This window comes from Planococcus citri, chromosome 3 (assembly GCF_950023065.1).
Source record: "Planococcus citri chromosome 3, ihPlaCitr1.1, whole genome shotgun sequence".
Taxonomy (NCBI): domain Eukaryota; kingdom Metazoa; phylum Arthropoda; class Insecta; order Hemiptera; family Pseudococcidae; genus Planococcus; species Planococcus citri.
In genome coordinates this window covers 55,569,861-55,595,128 of record NC_088679.1, presented here as the reverse complement: position 1 = coordinate 55,595,128, position 25,268 = coordinate 55,569,861, and the positions used below count along the sequence as shown (strand labels likewise).

At 34.4% G+C, this 25,268-nt stretch overlaps 1 protein-coding gene across 1 annotated transcript; it reads left to right on the top strand.

Moving 5' to 3' along the window:
• Positions 1–15,200: 15,200 nt before the first annotated feature.
• On the top strand, positions 15,201–24,964 carry LOC135840943 (probable cytochrome P450 303a1). The gene is made up of 9 exons (XM_065357702.1): positions 15,201–15,330; positions 16,835–17,013; positions 19,370–19,621; positions 19,760–20,190; positions 20,295–20,403; positions 23,147–23,327; positions 23,407–23,524; positions 23,610–23,751; positions 23,840–24,964. Exons 2-9 carry the CDS (start codon positions 16,929–16,931, stop codon positions 24,019–24,021), a joined length of 1,500 nt encoding a protein of 499 aa, XP_065213774.1. The 5' UTR covers positions 15,201–15,330; positions 16,835–16,928; the 3' UTR covers positions 24,022–24,964.
• The last annotated feature ends 304 nt before the right edge of the window (positions 24,965–25,268 follow it).

Sequence of the window (25,268 nt, the reverse complement as noted above, 5' to 3'; positions counted from 1 at the left end):
AGCTCGATACTTTTTTTCAATTTCTTTATAGCGAAAGAATTACGTACATATATTGGAATTTCGTGTTCATTCAACTCACACATATGACACAACTGCTTCTCAATCCTCGAACACCCAGACGAATCCAGAAGTACGTTTGAAAATGCTTTCAATATTGTGAATAGGCTCACGTGAATATTTCTTATGCCTACCGTATGCCCCCTCGAAGAAAATCGTCGTAAGTGATGAGTCAATTTTTTTATGAATTCCGACAAAGAAGCTCAACATTTCAGAAGGAATTCGCGTTGTCCAATAATCTTGCTGAACTTCACACTATTATCACAGCACTAGCACTTGAAATTCTCAAGGTTAATGGAATCAAAAATGTTGGAGTGCTGTCACACTTCAGAGGTTTGAGTGATCTCATGACGCATCATAAAATCAAAATCAAAATTGATTGGAACGTCTGCTACGTCAGAATGAATATTCCAGTTCAACGCTGCTTCAACTATTACCAATGACCGAACCAGATGATGATGCTGCCGCCGATAATAACAACATTGGTTCTCTTACTAATTATTCGATCTTGTACTGGAGAATTGATATGGGAAAACAAATATCCCTCTTCAACCAAATTTTGTCATCCATTAAGAATGAGTTTCGAGAAGGAATCTAATGAAGCAATTCTGAAAGTAATTTTTTCAACAAAACACATTCACCATGCATTTGCACTATTATTATTAATTAATTATTATTATTATTATTATTATTAATCGATTACACTAGGCAACTTTTTTCGACTTCTTCAAGTGTTTGGGTTGAAAATGGGCTTAATCGATAGTAGACTGTAAAACAAAAAACAGAGTGAGTTTTTTTCAATTAGAGTAGTTCTTGCGGTCAGGAGATATGATCAAAGTTGCAAAAATGGCATTTTTTCCCTACTTCGAGAGTTCGTAGCGACATCAGTATTGTTTTGCGAAAAAAACCAAGGTCATTTTCGGTTTCTACGCACCTTTTGAAGTAGATAAATTAATTTCCCCGATTTTTGATTTACGAAGTTTCAAGCGCATAAGACTAATTTTTCTAAATAATGAAAAATTCAATTTGAACATCGGGCGAACACAGTTCCGCGCCACGATTACGTGGAGTTACGCCAGCGTGCGCGCTCAGAGTTTTAAAATATTTGCACCAATGAAAATCTTCCGTATGCGCTTGAAACTTGAAAAATAAAAAATCGGGGAAAGTAGTTTACTTAAAAAAGTGCGTAGAATCCGATAATGACCTTAGTTTCTTTCGCAAAACAATATAGATGTCGCTACAAACTCTCGAAGTGGGGCAAAAACGGCCATTTTCGCAACTTTGATCATCTCTCCTGACCACAAAAAGAACTCAAATTGAAAAACTCTACTCTGTTTTTTGTTTTAGGGGCTTAAGTATCGATTAAGCCCATTTTCAACCGGAACACACACTTGCCGTTGCCTAGTGTTATTTGTCCTGAGTCAACACCCCGATTCGGACTTCCCGACTGACCTACAGGAGTTAATCGGCTTCCACTTACACTGACCTTTGCAAGTTCTTCTTCACAATTTTGTACATTTTTTGGTATATTATATTTATCGAATACTGCGAGAACGTCGTAATTGAACTCCACAATTACTATAAAGATGGAGCCCGTATGATCGTAGTCAGACGCCAAGACCGCACGACTAAAGCCCTTGTGCCAATGGCCATCGTCGATGACTTCTTGACCGATTATAATTTCAACCTTGATGACTACGCATGAACGACAACTTCGAAGTGAAATTCATCGATCACTAGTACGGTGACTTAAGTACGAGTATAATTAACTAAGACGGGGCTGGTAGCCAAAAACTTGATAGTCTATTAGATGAGGAATATGAACGGATGAAGGCAAAGCTCATAGCCGACTTGAAGGACGTCGAATGCTCTATAACAACAGACGGATGGACACCATATGGAATAAAATATTTATCCGCAGCGGTCCATTACGTAAAAAATGGTAAAATATGTAACAGACTACTGGCATGCAGAGAGCAATCCGTACAAGTACTGTTGAACCATATTCCATTGGTATCCTTTTCTAAGAATGCTCTCATTGTGAGGCATAATATTTTAAAAGAGAAAAAAATTCTTCTGATCAATTCTCTCTTTATTGCTACAGTGGTGAGGTTAGGCTCCTCCCACATTTAAAATACAATTATTAGACGAAATGAAAGAACTGTTTACTGAGGATATTGAAAAATTCCAAAAATTTCAGAGACAACATCAGGCAATATAACAATGCCATGTCTTTTGTTTCTTGCCATAGCAATGAGAATTTCTTTTTGAAAAAAGCAAAATTCGAAAAATCTCAAAATTTTAAAAGAAGTCAAATTTTTTGAATTTTTACTTTAAATTTTAAAAAAATTATCTTTACTACGGCAATGTACAATTTGGTTCATATAAACTTTTTTCCACACCTTGGTATATGCTATTTTCAAGGCCATTCAATTTTCCTCAATTACAATGAATTGGCATTGCACATATTTATTTAATTTCAATATGAACATACAATTCGTTACAGATTGTTATTCAGTAGCGCAATATTTAGGTAATTATGTAAGCAAAAATGAGCAGGGCTCATCCTCATTACTTCCCAGATGTTAAAGTATAAATAAGGGACATTTTACTTTAAAAGAACAGTTTTGGGCTTCAGGAAATTAATTTTCAAACAAAAGTGAATTTTGTGAACAAGAGGCAGTATATTACATCTTAGGTATGCATTTACGTACATCTTCTAGAGTTTGTGAATTTATCAACACAAATCTTCCTGAAAAAAGAGTACATACATTTTACTGAAATCAAACGACCAACTTGAAAAATTATCAAATTCTAGTAGAGATGCATTTGTAAAAACGAAAACATTTTACAAATGAATTTGATAACGAGAATGATATTTTCAATAGTGATGGTAATGAAAATATTTTGAGTGGTGATGTTTTTGAATTACAAAATGAGGATGGTTTTGTAAAGAAACGAAGCAAAAGTAAACTTATCCGTTAAGTACATTAATTATTCAAAAGAGCAAAATGTTCATAATTTTTATCGTGAACACATTTCATCCTTGGCGAAACGAATGTATCGATTAATTGATATTGATGTTAAACTGAATCACCATTATCCATTTTGAAAGATACTAATGCTGAATCAGCAACTTTTATCAAGATTTATGCTGGCACAATTCGAAAGATTCCCGAACATTTAAGTTATCAAAAAACAATGCAAAGTGAAATATGTAGGTATGATCGTAGATGTGCAGATACACACATGGATTACCCTATCAATTAAAACTATGCGAAAACATTAATTATATGATTACTAATAATATTGATATTCCAGATGGGTTAGTAAATGGTGCAATAGGAATTTTAAAACATATTGATTTCTCTCATACTGACAAAAATCCAACTGTAATTAGAGTATGGTTACAATTTGAAAGTGATTTGGTAGGTAAAGAAGCAAGGGAATCGGTAAAATCATATTGTAGTGCCAATAACATGCAGTTACCACATCGAGGAAAAAAGAAATTTCTGGTAAAATGATTAGTATTGAAGAGAATCGTACGGATTTAATAACGTGGTTAGTATTTTATTGTAAGGTTTTGTAGTATGTATTGATTATTTTTAAATTGTGGTATTGGTATTCATTTATAGGTATGAAGAAGTGTAAGTGTATATGAAATCCCCGGTTTACGAAAACAACTGTATAAGCAAAATTCTGCTGAAACAGAATACTGGAAAGAGGGCTACTTTTAAAGGGGTAGTCAGGGATGAAAAGCTAGCCGAAAGCTTAAAGCTGAAAGCTGAAAGCCGAGCAGATTTTCGCACTTAGCCAAAAGCTAAAAGTTTGCAAGTTTCATTATTTCCAAGCCGAAAGCTAGCCAAACGTTTCATTCTTTTGGCTTTTTTCAAAGGCTTTTTTGCAGAATTGAATTCTCTAAATTCAGAAGAAACAAAAAAATGAAAAAATTTCATTCAATTTTATTTTAATGTGATTTAGTGAAATGAAAAAAAAAAGGAAAATAATTCTAGCAATGAATATTCTCCACTATCACTAATTATGAAATCAATGTACTTGATCTAATTTTCAATTCCATTTTGTTGTAAATTGATGGCGTATCAGCTAAAAGTTTAAAGTCAAAAGCTTAAAGCCAAAAGTTAAAAGCTAAAAGCTTAATGAAATATAGCTGAAAGCTGTTGAATTGAAAATGTAAGGAAAAGCCCTTGGAAGCCGAAAGTCTGGCTAAAGCAAGCCTTAAAAATCGAGATAGCCGAAAGCTAAACCCAAAAGTTTCAATTTTGAAATTTCAAGCTAAAAGCCAAAAGCTGAAGTTTCATTTTAAGGCTTTTCATCCCTGGGGGTAGTCACCAATCGCGAGTTTTGAACTTTTAATAGTGGTTCTAAACGTACATTATTCAATATTAAAGATCGATTTGGTAAGAATTTACATAATATAGGTAAATATTCACTGTAATATTATAATATGTGATTGTTTTCAAGGTAAAATTGCCACATTTACTCACAAATATGGTACACGTTTCTCTATTTCTCAATACATTGAGTTTAGAACAATGTAATATTCCATCCATTGGTGGATGTGGCGTGATGTTTTTTCTCCTTCAACCACCTTGGGGTATTAATTCCCAATCTCGTTATGTAACATTAGATGTTCATTGTTCATTTATCAATTGTATTGTATTTACCATGAGAAATTGCTATTGCAATTAATTATCCAATATAATTATATCAACCATACTAATAACTTGTCCAATTGTGAATTAGGTAATCAATTTTCAAAGTTATTAAGTTCTTGTTATCACATATTAATTTGCGACGAATTATCAATTATAAACCCAATCAATTTTTGTAGTCAATATTGTAAGTTGTACCGTAATTCGTAAGTTAATTCATTAATTCACCATTAATTCACCACTTGTTTAAATATTAATTTTGTTACAATTGTACCATGTTCAATTAATTATTTTAACTTATAACTGTAAAGTGTAACTAGTTAGCTATCCATTGTTATAGAACGTATCAGACTCACCTTCTATCGATCTAATTGATTTCTACTCGGTGCAATCTCTTAGGGGACACGGTGCTTTTCGTCACTTCCTTTACCAATTGAAACGATCCGACAATAAATACTGCGAGTGCGGCGAGCATGAGACGGCGGAGCACGTCTTTACCATGTGTCACATGTACGATATCAACAGACCAGCTTTTCCATTCGACCTACAAGACTCTGAGGTTCGGAGGTATCTCAGAGACACCGTTATGCAACTCTGGGAAAAGGAACATCTCCAGGTTATAATTTATGTTTCGCTGCTGTTAATATAATCTAGATAGAGATGTTCGGCCAAATATCGTAATGGAAGTTAAGATTAGAGAATTCAAGTCCAAGTTCGTTGAGCGATTTTAAATTTTTCTTCGGACCTTTGTTCAGTTTGAGCGAAGCTGAATTACTTATTAAGTAACTTACTTTTGTTGAAGGACTATCATCCTCCGTTGAGTGCGGTGAAGCAAAGAGAAATTAGACAATTTTTTAACGCATTTATGGACCATCAACAATACCTGGGGAAAGTGTGTCCGGAGCATTGTTTTGAGCAGAAGAAGGTGTTCTTTGTAGGTTTGGGGAGGTTAGTACGTTTGAATGGATCACCTTACTACCTACAATTGGTAAAATATTCGAAAGATTAAAAGACTCTGAGGTTCGGAGGTATCTCAGAGACACCGTTATGCAACTCTGGGAAAAGGAACGTATCCGCCAGCTGTTTATTCCAATCTCCAGGTTATAATTTATGTTTCGCTGCTGTTAATATAATCTAGATAGAGATGTTCAGCCAAATCGTTTAAATCGCATAGTCGTTTAATTCGGCTAAATCGTTTTATTAATATTCTCGTAACTAGATTCCTTTTCCCATTAATTCATTCCAATCCAACTACACCAAGCGAGCTTGTCAGAAAATACATAAAAGATTTCGATTAATTCTCATCTAGATACTATTAGATCTTTCGCAAATTTACCATATTAAGGCTGACTTAGTTCCCTGCAACGACACACAGCCTGAGTTGGTTTCAAGTAGAAAAAATATCATTTTCAATAACTTTGACACAGTTCTAAAAGAGCACCTCGGCAAATTTCAAAGCCAAGGGCAAGGATGTCTGGCATACCTGATACAAGACGAAACGAATAGTATTGTACATCTATGTAATACAGTTTCTGCGCTGTTCTAGATTCGTGTTGGTGTTCAAGGATTAATAATGTCACCATCCGCAAACTTATGGGCAAAAAGAATACTACAAACGCGATATAGGGATAGAATTAAGAAAAACGGTGTGTTTTACAGTCGAGTATTTATTTATCAATTTACGAGATACTTAGTTACGGATGGGGAAGACCTCCCGTGTTTGGAAAATGCCGCCAATATGGTCACACAGGGCTGTGTTCCACTACAGAAAGAATGAAGAGAAAAAAATCTCGAGAGTATTGAAGTAAACTATTCGAGAGTCGAGTCGACTATGATTACGTTTAGGGATTCGAGTACATTATGTATTTTTGTATTTTTTGCCAGAATGTAGACTCTCGAGTAGAGATGCTGCTGAAAAAGAGAATAAAAAAAAGGGACAGCACAGATTTCAATCTCCTGTATTATATAATTTGGAAAGAAACGTATCGAGTATCCAATGCTGTAAGGCGGTGTATCACGTACATACAAGAAGCAGGGTGAGGCGGATTATCGGCGATCGTTATTTTGCCTTTGGGAGACAATCCGTGTTTTCTTTTCGTTTGGCGCTAGTATTTATAACGTTGGGTAAACTGAGCGGTACCTTTAATGGATTATGACAAGAAATAATTGTTGTTTAATGATATAAAGGGATGAAGAAAATGTATAGACGGGATACTCTTGTTGGTGTTTTCACAACTACACAGATTGAGTCTTGGAATGTTCTTACTCACTTTATTATGTAGTACGACGAGTACAATTTGGAAATGTGGCAATTCGCAACCAACAATTGATGAATTCTCTGCATTTCACCCTTACAGGTTTACTGAGCATATTGATTGTCATTTTTTCACAATATCTAACGCCATTGCTAAAGATCATCTAACTATCTATAGATTAAAATACAGGGTGACCAAAAAATAGTTAAAGTAAAAATCAGAATTCGTTTCTAAGAGTAATAAGCACTGTGAGAAGCTCGGAGGGTTGCATAAATGCAGTACGTTTAGGAGCTACACAAGCAACGTCTTTGGTTTCTCCGAAGCAAGGCTTGTTTTGGGAACGCAGTGCTGCCAACTTGAAAACTTGATAATTTAGCGAATTTCGCGGAATTTTAAAATAATAAAATACTTCAGAAGTAGTCCATAAAAGAAACAAAAACCGCATGTAAAGTTTTTGCCTAACTTGAAATTTGAAGGGGCAATGATTCGGATTTCAATGTTCAAATTAATGAGTAAATTATTGTCTCACTATAAATTTTAAAACAACAGAAAATTTTCAAGATGGTAGGTGTTTGAACAGTAATGGACCAAGGGTGACATAGCAATTTGAATTTTTTGGATAACTTAATTAGGTAATTTTTGGCAAGCATTTTTCTACTTAAACTACTTGTTGGTCACCCTGTACAAAGGCCACACACATGCAATGGGCTGATCATCATGCAAAATCGATAGAAACGTAAGTGTTAAAAAACTGCTTAGTTGATAATAAGCCAATTTGAATTGAGTAGGTAAGTGATGAATTTTCACTTTACATTGATTGGCGCAGCGTGTCTGGTGAGTCGGTATCAAAACTTTGGATTTGGATAAAACCAGGTACCACTTTTTAAAAAAATTTACTTGTACAAGTTGCCGATTTTTCAAATTCAAGGGGCACCGAGCTTTGAAAAAAAAATTGTGAAAAACGTATGTTTGACCTTGAGAATGGATAGCACTTTGGAAAATGAATAAATTTTGTTATTATGAATTTTTTCTCAACTTTGAAATTAAAGGAGCTGGAAACCTGAAAAAAAATTGAGAAAAATGCGTTTTTGACCTTGGGAATGTGTAGTACTTTGGAAAATGAACAATTTCTGCCTACAATTTGAAATTGAAAGCTCCTTCAATTTCGAATTCAATGTTGGGCAAAAATTCAAAATGACGAAATTTGCTCATTTTCCAAAGTATTACCCACTCCCAAGGTTATAAATACGTTTTTCGCAATTTTTTTTCAAATCTCGAATGCCCCATAGATTTTAAAGATAGGCAACTTGTACATATAATTTTTTAAACGGCGGCGCAGGCAACGGCGGAATCGATCAAGCCGGACATGGCGGAGCCAATCAAGCTGGACACGGGGATGCTGGCGACGGCGCCTAACATCGATACCTGGAAACCATTTCGCGTTACCGTCATTGTTTTCGAAAATAACAACTTCTTGATGAATCCTTATGGGAAATTTCGCCCTGAATTCAATTCAAATAGCTTTATACATGTAGCTGCGAAAGAAAAAAATCGGGGAATCCTGATAAGGAGTGCAAATTCAAATGTCAAAATAGAATTACAGGTGACCAACAAAACAACAGTCCATGTTCACAGAGTATCGCCAGATTGGCAACTGATCGGTTAAAGCAAATAAAATATCTTGCAACCTCACTTATGAAAAGCAATGTAAAAAGGAGACCTCCGACTGATGATAATGAAGAAGCCGGTACAACAGCTCGAAATTCTAGTGTGAACTATATGCTCTCCAATCCTGTTGACGGAACAGATGAACTAATTAAGAGTATGTTAAACATTTTTTAAAATACTCTATCAATTGAAAGCTGAATTGCGAATTGGGTAGAAGTGAAGAACAATGTTGGTATTGTTGGTGAGTAAAAAATAGCTGCAGTTCGCAACCACCGCATCCTTTGATAAATTAATATTCAATACTAGGGTGCGACCTTTCATAAGATGACATTGATGATTTCTTCAAATTTTAATTATGATTGCTCATCTTATAACCTGTAGGAGAAATCATCAAATGTGAATAATGTGATCGGATATGGTTGCATTTTGCATTTATGAAAAGTCACTCGACAGTCGACGTACGCTATGAGTGCCGTCCCGGAAGCCGGATACCCCAGCCAGATTCCAAAAATTTCCCTTAAATCAAATACTTTTTAAAAATGCATCCTAGATGAAAAATGTTACTGTTAGTGTTGCATTTACAAATAAAAAATTGATAATTCAATCGTTTTGATTCTCTGGGAGATATCAGACCAGAAAAGTCTGAAAATCCATGAAATTTAATTTTTTTTGTTAGCATGACATATTTTCATTTAAAAAACTGAAAGATTACATAAGTTTCAAAAGCTAGGTAATTGTTCAAGAAAAATGTTTGCAATAACCCTAGCTATGAGTAGCAAAATTTTCACAAACGACCTGAAAGAGAAGGAAACACCTCAACACTGTTTAGATACATGAATAAACGTCCTCTGAAAAAGAATAATAGTTATTCCTCCGATATTGAAAGTAAAAAACGAAAAAGATCGAGAACAATTACGAAACTGGTTAGAAAATACATGTAAATCAAAAGAGTTTAAAACAAAATTTCTATACATGAAGTTTATAGAAGGAATTACAACAATTTTCCATGAAGTCAATTTCAGAAGGCACACATGTCATAATCAACTTTGAAATAAAATCTCGTTGGTTGGTCATTTTGAGGAAATTTAGGTACTTCGTTTCCTGGAGATATTAGTTGCTGATCATTTATAGAGGTGCGTTAGCTGCGTCCGACGACGGCGTTCTCACTTTTGACGAACTGGAGAAGGCGTCGAAGCAGTCGCTAGATGCTCTCTTAGAGGTACTCTCTAAATTTGATACAGTCAATTTCACTGCTTAGCAGTCACGACATTTTGCCTTTTTAAAGCAGTAGTTTTTTTACTGCAAAACAGTGAAAAATTACTGAATTGGTCAGTAAAAAATCATTTTGACTGACCAATTCAATAATTTTTCACTGTTTTGCAGTAAAAAAAACTACTGCTTTAAAAAGACAAAATGTCGTGACTGCTAAGCAGTGAAATTTGACTGCTTTAAATTTAGAGAGTATGCTTGTAAATGATCAGTTTCACAATTAACGTATAAGTTCGTTTTTTATACATTCAAATACATATTATTCCAGAGCATGAGCAGTGGATTCTACACCATCACGAAGGCTAGACAAATGGGCACCTTCCAGGCAGCACACTGCGTTTTTGCGGCAATCAATTCAGTCTTCATCAAAACTTGGTCATGATCACTGCTTGCGATCTATATAATTAATGAACTAAACAAGATGGAGGCGAATCATGCGAGCCAAGTAATTGTTAATTGTTGGTTGAAATCGCGAAAGGAAACTTTTGCCACATCGTAAAGAACATCGTAAAACACTTGGGAGTAAAATCAAGATAACTACTCGATGAAGAAGACAATTAAAGGTTATGTTGATAACTTGACTTTATGGCGTCAGGATTTCATTCGCTTTAATTAACCACGCGTGGTGGATTATTTCAATTGTTTATTTTAGTTATCTACGTCGAAATGTCAGTTAAGAAAGGACTTAATAAGATTACTTTATCGTGATAACCGCTTCTTTTTTCCCCATTTATTGTTTCGTAATGGAAGCGAGAATGCTAAAAAGATCAACAATATTTTACAGAAGAAAATTGGAAAGTTTACGGAAATGAAGACATATTCTTAGAATAACCCCGAGTATTTTGCAAAAAAAAAAAATCTCAGCAGAAGATAGGTAGGTAGGTACATCAAAAGCATTTGAAAAGAATTGTTTTTTCATGGTCATTCTTAGGCACATGTGTTGCAGTTGGGTTAAAATACATATCAAAAAGTCAGCCGAATAGGACATACAGAAAATGATTTCATCAGCGAAAACAATGAAAATAAGTACGATATCTTAATTCCACGTCAAGTAAGTAACCTAAGTTATCAATTATTTACTATATCATCACTTCTCTCTAATAGTACTCACAACGAAGGAAAAAAAATACGAATAAATTGAATACAAAACGCTAATCGTAAAAAAAGAAACGCCGCAATAATTTCATCCCCTAAGTCGTAAAAATATTCTTTCAAGAATTGAGAAAATTAAAGTGCTTTATATAAAAGAAGGTGAAGAATTTGAATAAACAGCGTCATCAAAAATTTATAGCCGAAATATTTCAAGATTTTTTTTTCCATTAATGCAATATTTACGACACGAAGAAATATTTCTAAATTTGAAAAAAGGAAAAAACACGGGAAGAGAATTAATGAATTTGCGAAATGAAATTTCTTATCTCATAGTCTCGTTCTACATTTTTCATTTTAGTATCAAAACTCGAACGTTAGATATAGTAATTCTGATTCCAAATCGACGTTGTTTTTTCTCACAATTTTTCTCTTGAAACAAGACGGCTTCGTCATCAACATTGTGCAACTTCTTATTATCGACATAAGAGGGCAGCACTACCTAGAGCCATCTTTATTGACTGTAACGATTCAAATGTATTTTGATTATTGTACTTGTATGCTTGGAATTGCACCTTCTGGAGTCATCATCACCTATCTAAGTTCACTGTATGATGGGAAAGCCAGTGTCATCCAACAATTTGGGATGATTATTTTGTGCAATAAATGAATTATAATCAGAAATGCTCTCGTCTAGGTCTAAACGTTAGTCTCACACGAGTTTCAATTTCTCCTCGTAATTGTTCCGTTCTCCGATTATAAAACCCAATAAGTAAAAAAATGCGCCCCAAAGGGAGGGAGAAAGAATCACACAAAAGACGACACTGAAATCGTAGAATAAAAAAGAAAAAGGATAACGAAACTGTTCGCAATAGTACCATACGGAGAATACCTACTACTACACGATTACACGACATAGACTATAATGATAATGCAGAATAATGTCGTTTCCCTCTTGTTTAGAGAATTTAAAGGAAGTAATAACTCGAAAAATATAGCAAATCGAAAAAACTACGCGCGAATAAAAAAAATGAAGAGAAAAAAGATAGGATTCTTTGATCTTTTAATTTCAATTCGGCAATATAGATCGAGAAGTAGGTGGGAATATAACAATGGTTTCTGGTATTATTTAAAGATCAAAAGCTACCGTAAGGTATTTCAATTCAACTTTCATACTTCCCTCGTGCGATTCGAACGAGGAAAGAAATATTAATTTAAAGTAAACCAAGACCGAAGTCGTCGGAAATGGTCCTATTATTATTTTTATTGATTGTCATTTTTTAAATTCATATGTCGACGAGAATTTCTGTACTCCAAAGCAAACAGGATGGAAGCCCTTTTTTCTCGATTTTAACATCATTGGAAAGAGGTTTTCAAGAGCTTTCCATGAGGTGAAAATCTCAAAATTCTAAAAAAAAAATGGACTTCCATCCTTTTTGCTTTGGAGTAAGTAAGGTATCATGTATTTTCAACTAGCATCTATTAGAATATGTTGCATTGCAAGTTATTCAATGAAAATTATAATTAAAATTCATTTTTACAAAAGAGAATCTTTGTGGCGAACTCATGTTCGGATTCAGCCATAGGAGTGAAAGGAGCTTACCAAAACCATCGTTTACAAAACCGGCCAACACGAGGATAAAAGATGAGGTAAAATCCTTCTTGTTTTTTTAAAATTATCTTCTTAGCATTTTATTGGCTTGTGGAAAAATTATCGACACTGTTGAAATATTCTTCCTTTTTCCTCAGATTTCGCCTCTGCTCATTTCTCTCTCCTAAATTTCAAAACCACAAAATTTTTTGAGTACTCAATTACTCACTCAACATTATTTGCCAAGAACCTGAGACATAATCAAAACTTGAAAAAAATTTGTTTGTTTAAACGAATAAGTCGCCACCAATGCTTGTTTAATGATTTAATTGATTGTTTTTTACATTTTTCTGTAAAGAATCTTGCATTTCACTGCGGAATGGGAGATAGGGGGTGGGTAAATCGGACAGCTAAGTAAAAACATGTTGAAAACATTTGTATCATGAAAATCGATAGATGAAGGACTAAAGATTTACAAAAAAAATATGCCAGATTATTTGGCTTAATTCAAACACTTCATTTTCAACCAAAAACTGCGAATATCTATTCGAATCATCCCAGTTGACGGTACCTGACTCTCAAAAATGGGACGCAAAATTTACATTCGCACATACGTAAACCTACCTAAGCATCCCACCCACCATACAACTAAACTTACATATCGCATTGTTTAATTAAGAAAATTTCGTATCGCCGAGGGCTCGCCAGCAATGGCACCTCTACCACTACCCTATCATTTCGGAACACAGAAAAACAACACTTTCGCAGCGCAAATGCAAGAGTATATCCAAAAATAATGAGCCACCAGGGATGGTCATCCAATTTACCTTTTAGTTTTATTTGTTATTTACACGCTACCCCTTATTTTCCAAACCCTTTTTCGTTAATCGAACTTTTCAATTTAATAAACTTACCGCGCTCGTTTGCAAAGAATAGGACTCTCGATCGTAACATAAAATTTCGCTCATTTGAACGCCAGCTATTTACATGCCCGCGCGTACATATGATAACACAAATTTTTACGACTTTTGAACGACTCCTTGCGGACGAGTAGTGGGTGTGGATGGCTGACCGGCTGTTGGTTTTTAACTCGGTTAGGTACATCGCGGTGGCCGCAACAGCATGGGTAAGTCGCCGTTACCGCCACTGGCGACTGTTTCGAGCTTGTCATGCGATCTTCTGTGCTACAATGTTATAAGTATAGGGTTCAAAAATATCCCCTGGAGAGTCCACAATATGGAAAACAAAGAGAACATTTTAGCTCATCTTCTCATTTCTTTTTCTCACGTGTTGATCTCGAGATTGTAGCACCGCAGATATACCTCCTTTCAAAAAATATTTTCAAAAAAAGGCAAATAAAATGACCGTACAAGTCGAGTAACCATTCAGTAGCACCATACAAAACCAAACTGTTCATTCATGAATCCATCAACGCAACACCCGACACCCTAGCAAATTAAGCGGGTACTTTACACAACGTTGCACTTTCTATTAACCCGTTCGCATTTCACCCTGCACAATTCGTCAAGGGTGTGACGAATCTTTTATTATATTTTCAAAATAGATAAGAATAATCGATTATAACGTCGACATTTTTAAATATACAGGAGGGTTAAAACCGCGATAGGTTTTTCGACTGGTCCAGATTGGTGGTAAAACGCGAATACGAAGGCTTAATCAACACCAGTAAGTCAAGCAACGAACAGGTGCTTCGTCATACCATATGGGCAGATTTTTCAAAATAATTCATCAGGCGCTATGAAAGGTACTAAATGTATTCATAACATTTATTAACCCCTTCGTCATGCAGCCAAAATAACTACGGTGGTTAAGGCTACCATACATGCACCCTGTATCAATGACTTTCGAAAATTACTCCTGTCCAATTACGCTGAGTCAGCTGGGGCGAATGAACATAAAGGAGAAGCTGCAGTTACTAAAAAATATTCCTTTTGAATGACTGAAATGAAAAAACATGTTTTTTTTTGGCAATAAAATCGATTTCTACATTTTTAATCTAATTTAGACGAGTACAGATCTAACATTGTTTTGATTCTGCCTTAAATAGTTATTTCGGACCGACGAGTAGGAAGGCACACTCTGTGCGAGCCGAAAAGTTCCCACCAAGCTTGGCCCAGTTTCCGAATTTATTTTCAATACCTGATAGATTCGAGTGTTTCTATCTTACAATGATTACCAAGCACTTTTTACTTCGATAGGATTTTGTAATATATCTTTGAAACTGATTCGTCTAACATTTTTCAAAGCCCAGACAGATAAAATTGATTTTTAACGTCCTGCAGAAATCGTATTATTACAAATTCGCAGTACACGTTGTAAAATTAAGGGTGACGACAGGCGGCGGAGAGGAAGTCGAAATTCGGCTAAATTATATCACCTATTCACCTACATGGATCAAGATGCCGAGTGAATGACAAAAAATCAACGTAATGAAGATCACACGATCGTAGGTATTCTGTTTTTGTACAGACGACGTACGCGGGTGAAAGTTGAAACAAATTAAAATACCGGAGAGGTTGGGATGGGCGCTGGAAAAAATGGAAGTTACTTCAAAAGGGGGGGGGGTATCACTGTTTTTAGTGCTTCAATGATCAACGATGATCTAGCTTCCGATTTAGTGTCGAGGTTCAATTTGCCGATCCGTGTATTAATTTGTTTAATAGAGAGTTCATTGGTTTTATGTTGTTGCGGTTTTTTTTCACGATAGGTACGTTTAATGTGTAATTTTTATCTATACAAATTCGATTTTATCGAAGTTACTCGGTTGATTTTCGACGTTTTATTACGGAATCATTGCAGCAGAAATTCGTCAGGTTTTTTTAAGACTTTGAATAAAGTTGATGATGCAAAAAAAATCTACATATAATAAGTAGGTTATCTATCACATATCAAGTCAAACTTGAAACTTGGACAGAGTACCTATCCTCCTCATTTGATGAAAAAAATGAAAAAGGAGTGAGAGTAAAAGCTTTGGAAAATTTATAATTTGAAAAGTGAAATAACACTTATTTTAATTAGAGAAATTAGCTTTTCCGATCTAAATATTTTTCAAATTTGATCAATGGTTTTGAGGGGGAAAAAACATTATCTTTTGATCACATAGATCAAAAAATCATTACGTACTCCAAAATAAAAAATATTGTTTTTTCATTAGTTTTGGTTTTTTTTTTTTTTTTTTTTTTTTTTTGATAAAATAGGTAGGTATACAAAATGAATGATTGAGACTAAGTCAAATTTTGGCACTTTTATCAAGATTTGGCCTTTTGCCTCGGGTACTCATCTCATATTGGATAAAAAAAATTACAATCTGGCAAACTCAACTTGCAACTTGAATGACTCATTCTAATTAACACTTCGGGCACCCAGTCACGTAGCCACGTGCTGTATTATTTATTGCCCTTTAATTACTCTTCAGGTGGGCAGAATATCAATGCAAAAGTTTCACGATCCAATTAATATAATTGTTTGAAATCTGTATGCACAGGTGCATTATTGAAAATACTTTTTTCATTCTTGCAAGCGTGCATTTACAATTTTTGAGTTACATAATAATGCTACTCGATGGACACGAATGCCTACGTCATAAATCGTACATATGCACTTTTTAATACATTGTTTCAACTAGGTAGCAACGCGGTCTCCATCACATTTCCCAAATTCTACAGATAGGAATTTTTTTTGTTTTAGAAACGGGTCCAAAATAACATAGGCTTATAGCAACCTAATTGCCGACGAGGAGACGTAGGAAATAGATAGAAACTGGTTCTAGGTGCATCGAATTGCGTAACAAAATTGACTAAACGTAAGAAAATGGTACTAGTTGCGTAGTGCGAAGAAAAGAGGATATGCAAGTAATAAAACAACATACCTATTCTCGATATTTGACAGTAAACATCTCGGCGATTACGTTATATCGGATGAGAGAAAAGAGGGAATAAACGGAAGGGGAATACGGATTATGAAACTAGTCCTCTTGTCTGCTTTCACTTTCTCTGGACATTGCGTTTTGTGGAATTTGAACTTGGAATATATTTTTTACCAAAATTTTTTGGAATACGAGTATGAGTATCGTTGCGTTTTGTGGAATTTGAACTTGGAATATATTTTTTACCAAAATTTTTTGGAATACGAGTATGAGTATCGGGTCGTGCTTGAAGATGGATGACTAACCTTTATTTTGTACATTTTATTCTGTTGATTGAAATATATAGGTAGCTGTTTAGAGCAGTACGTTGGTCTCATGCGGAAGTGAAGTTCTCAGGCAGGAAGATTATTGTGCATAGAATAACTACCTAGCTGTTGAAAATGTGGTTCGCTGCGATATTCTTCGTTTTAATTTTGGTCTTGCTGGCTTATCTGGATACGAGGAAACCGAAGAATTATCCGCCAGGTAAGATTGATACTTTAGAGCAATCACGTCTAATACACATGTAGGTTCAGATAAATCATCTCGAGGGTTCATTTTTTTCATCTACGTGTTTTTGAAAAAAATCAACGTTAGTCAATGAACCTGGTTTCTAATTAGTAGAAGCCAGTTAAATACATATTTGACCAGCAAAATGAATGAAACGTCAAAACTTATCTCGTCCAGGAATGGGCAAATTCAATGCCAATCAAACAAAAATTGCACAATGGGTCATCGATTGTTTTAAAATCATGGCCAGAAACACCCAAAACCAAAATTTCAGCTGCCCAAATTGATTTTTTGCAAATTTTTAAAAATCCAAAATTTATTATTTTCGGTGATCTAGGCTGATTTTTAGAAAATGTACCTAGAACTTGTTCGGAAACAATGACAGAAAATAATCCTAGAATCGCCGAGTCAAATTTCACCGTTTCTGGCCACTCTGAAGCCTTCGCCACGATTTTCTATTTTTCCAAAAGACGTGAAAATAAAAAAAAAAGACTTTTGGATCATTGTCGGCCTGTTTCGCAAATGTACCTACTTATTCATTAGGGTGGGTTGTCTTTATACTTTTTTCAAATTTTGATGAACCCTAGCAAAAAATCACAGCCAAATGACATCAGTAAGACGCAGAAAAATTTCCAATTTTTTTTCAATCAAAAAAAAAAAATGGTTGTATTTTGACACCTTAGGTACTTACTTGCATATGATCACTTTCAAGGTCATTAAAAAAGTTCATGGTTCATTTTTGCCAAATTCAAAAGTTCGGCTTTTTTTGTTGAAAATGGCAATTTTGTAATTTTCTTCTCAAGATTTTAAAAATTGGAATCTATAAGCTGAAAAAACAATTTTTTTCGGTTCATCATTTTTTTTAATTTTTAAAATTTTGAGCTCGAGTTGGAGAAGGTGAGGGGGAGGTCGTCAAACGTTGCTCAAAAAATTTGAACTTTTCTCGCGTTATATTGAGGTCATTTGACCATGATTTTTTCTACCAGAGAAACCAAGCTTGATCACAAGAGCATGTCCTAAAAATCGCGTACCTATCTATACTAAAATTGCAGGTCCTAAAGTTGCTCTAGCATTTTTGGTTACCTTTTGGAAAAACATTATAAAAAATACTATTTCAAAGGCGATTTTTAGGTTTATTGGAGCAAAAAGAATCAATGTGATTTTAATTTAACTCTCACACATCAACAGCTGCTACACTTTTATACCATTCTAGAGCCTCCAGCAATTTTCTAATTTCTTCCAGAAATTTCAAATCGATCTGAAGGGTAGAGGGGGTCAAAAATGAACTTTAGAACATTTATAATACTCAATTTTGAACTCACACTCCAGGAATTTTGCAGTGATCACTAAAAATGGCTGAGAGAGCGTCCAATGAGCACTAACCAAAGTTATACCTACGTTCTTAAATTAGACAAGTGATTGTTGATGTGTGATAAGGTGAACCGAAATTATTTTTCACATTGGTTTACTTTGCTCCAAAAAATTTGTATTTCATGAAAAACTTAGAAAACTGCCCTTAAAATGGCTGCGATTTTTTTTCATAATGAATTGCTCAAAAATTCGCTAAAAATGAACTTTGAAACCTGAAATTTTGGATCCGGCAGTTTTAGGACACCATCTTTCAATCTGACTTGCTTTCCTCTGAATCGAAGTGGGCCCTTTAAATTTTGCATCAATGGCTATGTCTTGTCGAAATGCAACCCTACAAATCCAAATTTCACAATTTTGAATCATTCTAGAGCCTCTAGCGAATTTCGATTCCTCCTTAATTTTGAAATTTCTCGAGAAGACGTGGAAATTAACTCGAGTAGAAAAAATTCGAGGTGTGGCTTTTTCTTGACTCATTCAACGAGTTTGTGCGTTTTTTCAACCTCATCCATATTTGGGACGATTTCTAGGCAGACGCCTCAAGTGTGTTTTTTTGACTGAGCATAAGCTATAACTCGATTTCAGCTGCCCAAATTAATTTCTACGTTTTCTGAGGAAATTTCAAAAACTCGGAAAAAATCGAAAACGGCGCTGAAAGCTCCAGAATCGCTCGAAATAGTGAAATTCGATTCGGAGGAGTTGATATTAATTTCAGGATTGCGTAATCGACCAAAATGGTCAATTTTGGATTTTCAAAAATTCACCAAAATTCGTCAAAGTTTCAAACCATGCTCCACAAAAATTGACATCTCGTTCAAATCGAAGGCAGACACCTCGAGAGGTTTTCTCGTGAGCTTTAATGAAAGATTTTTTTTTGGTTCAGAAAAAAATACAAAAATTGAAATTTAAAAAATGCATATGATTTACAATTCCTATTCTATCTAATCATGAACTCTTTTCAAAGGTCCCGAATGGCTTCCAATAGTAGGCAGCATGCTAATGGTGAAAAAACTCCGCGATCAAACCGGTTACCTATACAGAGCGACAGCCGAATTAGCTCGCATGTACGGACCAATAGTGGGCCTACGTGTAGGCAAAGACAGACAAGTAGTTTGTTTCGGATACGAAGCCATCAAAGAAATGCTCACCAAGGAAGAACTGGACGGACGACCGCAAGGACCGTTCTACGAAACGAGAACATGGGGAACACGAAGAGGTTTCACTTCTTAATATTATACTTAATCGATAGACATGCACGTACACATAATGCATAATTGCAGTTGTGTAACGTCGTGTGCTCCATAAAATAACGTCGATTATGCGAAAAATTCACACACTTTGTATTCTCTAATAGGACTTCTATTAACCGACGAAGAGTTTTGGCAAGAACAACGTAGATTCGTCATGCGTCACTTGAGAGAATTCGGTTTCGGAAAGAAAACCATGTCCGATCTCGTACAAACGGAAGCTGCATCTTTAGTCGAAATGTTCGATCAAAAGCTCAAACTCGAGGCTGATAAAAAAGGCGGTGTCGTTGTCCCGATGCGAGATGCTTTCAGCGTTTATGTATTGAATACTTTGTGGTCCATGTTGGCTAGCATCAGATACAGTCCCGAAGACAGAGAATTGAAAAGTTTACAGTCTCTGTTGACCGAACTTTTTGCAAATATTGATATGGTTGGAGCGCTTTTCAGCCAGTTTCCGTTTTTACGTTACGTTGCTCCTGAGAAATCTGGCTACAAATCGTTTGTTAACATTCATGAAAAAGTTTGGAAGTTTCTCAAGGTATATGCAAATTCATTTATACGTAGACTGACTTACTTTCTTTGATTAAAAAAAAGAAAATTTGATTTATTTGTATTTACCTATTTATTCATTTTTTTTTGTAGGCTGAACTCGATAATCATAAAGATACTTTCCAACAAAATTCTCCTCGTGATTTGATGGATGTTTACATACAGATGTTGCACACTCAAAATAAAGGAACAAGTTTTTCCGGTAAGTTCTCTCGTGGTAAGCTCATAAGTTATATTCATTTTGTAGCCAAAATTAGACACTTTTGACGTCTAGACCAAAAAAAGCATTTCTCTCTCAATTTTGACAACAATTAAAATTTTGACAATTATGACCAAAATTAAAATTTTTTTTGACTATTTTGAACAGAGTTGAAAATTATTGACTATTTGGGTCAAAGTTGGAAACTTTTGACAATTTTGACCAAAATTAGAAATTTTTGACGTTTTGACCAAAAAAAAAAACATTTTTCTCTCAATTTTGACAACAATTAAATTTTGTTGACTATTTTGAACAAAGATGAAAACTATTGACTATTTGGACCAAAGTTAGACATTTTTGACACTTTTGACCAAAATTAAAATTTTTTGACAATTGTGACCAAAGTTGAAAAATGGTGACAATTTTGACCAAAATTGAAAAATTTTGACAGTTTTGACCAAAATTATAAATTTGACCAAAGTTGGAAATTATTGACAATTTTGAACAAAGTGAATTTTTTTGTGAATTTTTCCCAAAATTAATATCTATTTTTTGCAATTTTGACGAAAATCAAAAATTTTTGACAATTTTGACCAATTTTGACAAAAATTAAAAATGTTTGACAATTTCTACCAAAATAAAATTTTTTTGAGAATTTTTTTCCAAAATTAGGAATTTATGACAATTTGGAACAAAATAGAAATTATGGGACTAAAATTAGAAATTCACGCTTTGACAAAAAAAAAAAAACATTTTCTGGCAATTCTGACCACAATTGAAAAATGTTGACAATAATTTTGATCAAAATGTTACATCTTTGACCGAATTTAAAAGACTATTAAAAACAGCATAAAATTTTTTTGACAATTTTGACTCAAACTGAAAATTTTTTGACCGTTTTGACCTAAACAGACAATTTTGACCAAAGTTGAAAATTATTGACAATTGCACCAAAATAAATTTTTTTGAGAATTTTGACCCAAATTAGAAATTTTTGACAATTTGACCAATTTTGACCAAAAATAAAATTTGTTGTCCAATTGATCACACTTAGAAATTTCTGACAAGAATTAGAAATTTTTGACAATTTTCACCAAAATAAATTTTTTATGGCCATTTTGACTAAAATGAGAAATGTTTGAGAATTTTGAATTTTTGATCAAAATTGAGCCTTTTTGACAATTTTGACATAAATGAGTAGGGTAAAGTCGCCAGTAGTTGAACAGATTTTTGATACTTTTTGATAAAAAACAATCTATAGCTCAAGTTGATATTTTTTTGAAAACTTTGGTAAGTACATCTAAAAGAACACAGTTTTCCTTACATTTTGATTTGTGTTTCACATTCGTAAGTGGAATTTTGAGATTTTTATGATCATTTCAAAAAGTGTCCAAAAAACCCCAGTAATTGACACGACATTCCAATAATTGACACCCCAGTAGTTGACAAAGTATTTTACAATTTTCATCCAAAAATTTTCAACATTTTGAGGTTGTTATTATACCATTTGAAAGCTAATGCGATACACTTTCTTTCTAACTGCTTTTGATTGAATCAGAATCACATTTTCAAGAATGTGAAAAATTACAATAATTTACGCCATATAAATAGATGTGATTTCTAATTCACTTTACAGCACTTATAGCTTCTTGAATATTCATTTCGTACTTTAATCAGACTATTTTGAATAAATCGGTAAAATAATGGTGAAAAAACATTAGAAAATACATCTTTTTATATGGTGTCAATTATTGGAATTTTTCATTTTTTAGCGCCTGTAATTGACACCCGGCTTATCGAGCATGAAAATGTGATTATGAATCAATCAAAAGTAGTTAGAAAGAAAGTGTATCTCATTAGCTTTCAAATGGTATAATAACCATCTCAAAATGTTCAAAATTGTTGGATATAGAAAAATAATTGTAAAACACTTACCATTAAAATTCAGCAAAAAAAATTCGCAAAATTTTCGTGGTGAAAATAAAAGTTGATAAAACGCAAAAAGTATGACTGATAATCATCACCTAACTCACGGCCAATAATAAGCGAGGTATGAATTAATTTTTAGTGCAATCAGTGTTTTCAATAATCACACAGGGACACCAAAATGGCGATTTTTGTGACGTAAGTGTCAACTACTGGATCATGTCAACTACTGGTGACTTTACCCTACATCTATTCACAATTATGGCACTTCAGCAGTACCTTTTTTTTTGGCAAATTTCATCTAAAGAAAGTTTAAATAATGCTCTTGAAAGAGCTTTTTTGAATAATTCTTCAATTTTTCAAAATTCCTCAAAATCCGACAAGCTTTTTCTCGCTGACTCCAAAATACAATTTCATCGTTCTTATCCTTGTACGCCTCTTGAACATGCCTTCTGCTTTTATTTTCCACGATTTATCAGTGATTATTTTTCTCTCGTAGCATAGTTCTTTTCTTTTCACGAATTTCAAGCCTTTTTATTTGGTATTCAAAAAAACAAATCGTCGATATCCATTATCGAATTCTTATTGGAAATTTCATAATTTGACGATATTCTCCTCCTTCAGATTGACACAAATTCTACTTATCTTCACGTTGTGGAGAGAGGTAATCCAGTAAGGAATACTCCCTCGCGTCTAAATCTTGCAGCGTGGGGGAACCAGACATTCTCCATTCACCTAAAAATAGCTTTGTTCTGATAATAACAATTTTCGCCCCAAGTGCCATAGGTTTGTAAATAACCTTATTTTTGACATTTTTCAGAATCGCAACTTTTGGCCATTTGCATGGACATGTTCATGGCTGGATCTGAGACTACAAGTAAATCGCTCGGGTTCGGTTTTCTGTACATGTTGTTATATCCCGAAGTACAACGTAAAGCTCAGGAAGAAATCGACCGAGTGGTAGGCAGAGAGAGAATGCCAACTTTGAACGATCGTCCAAAGTAAGTTAAAGTTACCTTAACTTATCTCATTCCATTCTGAATAAATTTCACGTATTTCACCAATTTTTCTTCATTTAAGTATGCCTTATGTGGAATCGATTGTATTGGAATCTGTACGAGTATTCATGGGTCGAACTTTCAGTATCCCTCATCGTGCTCTTCGCGATACCACTCTGCAGGGTTATCATATCCCCAAAGTACACATCGATAATTCTTCATAAATATCACTAATCATATTCTCATCAATGTAACAAAACTAATTCAATAACTGATTTTTTTTAGGATACTATGGTGATCGCTAATTTCAACGGTGTCCTTATGAATAAGCGTTTCTGGGACGATCCTGATGTATTCAGACCAGATAGATTTATCGACGCCGAAGGCAAAGTTTTCGTACCGGATAACTATCTACCTTTCGGATATGGTAAAAAACGAATTTTTGAACGGTTTAAAAACGTAACGTAGGTAACAAAAAACGTTCATATTTTTAATATTTAAAATTTTTTATTCAGGAAAACACAGATGCATGGGACAGACATTAGCTCGTTCTAATATATTCCTATTCACTGCATCTTTACTTCAAAAATACAACTTCAGCGTTCCGTCAAACGAGGCACCTCCGAGCACCAATGGCGTAGATGGAGTGACCCCTTCGCCGGGAGAATTCAACGCTTATGTAACTTTGCGATCGTAGAAAAACAAAATGTTTCAAAAACAACTCGCCATCAGAACTTTTCGTGCAGCTCTAGTCTTAAAATAAATTGCAGATCAGCATTTAGATTTTTGAAGCCCTCGTTGTGGCGTTATTTCTCGAAAAATACGGCATACTAGGGAAATGTAAATTTAGTCAAGATTTTTGATGATTTAGAAAATATTAATTTTTTCAGTATTATTAAGTTCTTAGTAGGTATGTAAATTTTCAATGATGATGATTCAAAATTCAAAGGCCAATTTCTCAAAAAAAAAACCAATTTGATCAATTTTTCATAAAAGGCTGAAATATTCGGTTTGTACACTACTTTCGCCCTTCAAATCGATTGGTGATGGTTTCTAACCATTCTAGAGTCTCCAGCAAATTTTCAAATTCTTCAGTTTTCAAAAAAAACCAACGCTCTCCCCTATAGGCGCCTCTTCTCAAGGAACCACAGTCGAGCGAAGAATTTGGAGGATATCTTCCAAACGTTCCTGGTAACGAGCGACCACGTGATCAGCAGTATAAGGAAAGAAAAAAAACAAAAGCCCACGAAAGATATCAACGATCTACTGGTAGACAATACCGCTGATAACAAGGACCAGAATGACGACGATGAGAGCCACGTTGGCAACGATAAGGATCAGAATGACGAAGATGATTAACGGGATAGCGAAGACGATGACCAGGATGACGCCTGACGGCGATGAAGACCAAGAAGACGACGACGAGGTGAGGACGCTCAGCTGCTCACAGCCCACTGTGTGCGGCATCGTCACTTTTCAAGTTTGGATTCAAACGAAATTTTTATCATCGAATAAATAAAGTCTTACTTGGTACGAGTGCTTCTTGAACATGGATTTTCCAGGTTCATTTTGGACTTTTTGTATCTATTTACTTACTTACTTTTATACTTATAATAATAATAATAATAATAATAATAATTTTATTCGATTCATCTCGTACAATATAAATCTATAAGTTCTCCCTGGCCTATGCGCAATATTGCGCGAGTCGAAATGAATACATGCTTTTTAAGCTGGGTATCAACTCAATTTTATTAGGTAGCTACCAATGGGGGATATTTAAAAAAAAAAAAAAATCAGAATAGTTTCATAAAAATGACGTCTTGTCGATTTTTTGAAAAAAAAGTGGTCCGAAACCGGTACATTACCTTAATCCAAGCAAACCAAATAAATGGGTAATCAAGAACTTACATTCTATGCACCAAAATATGAGTATAAGAAAGA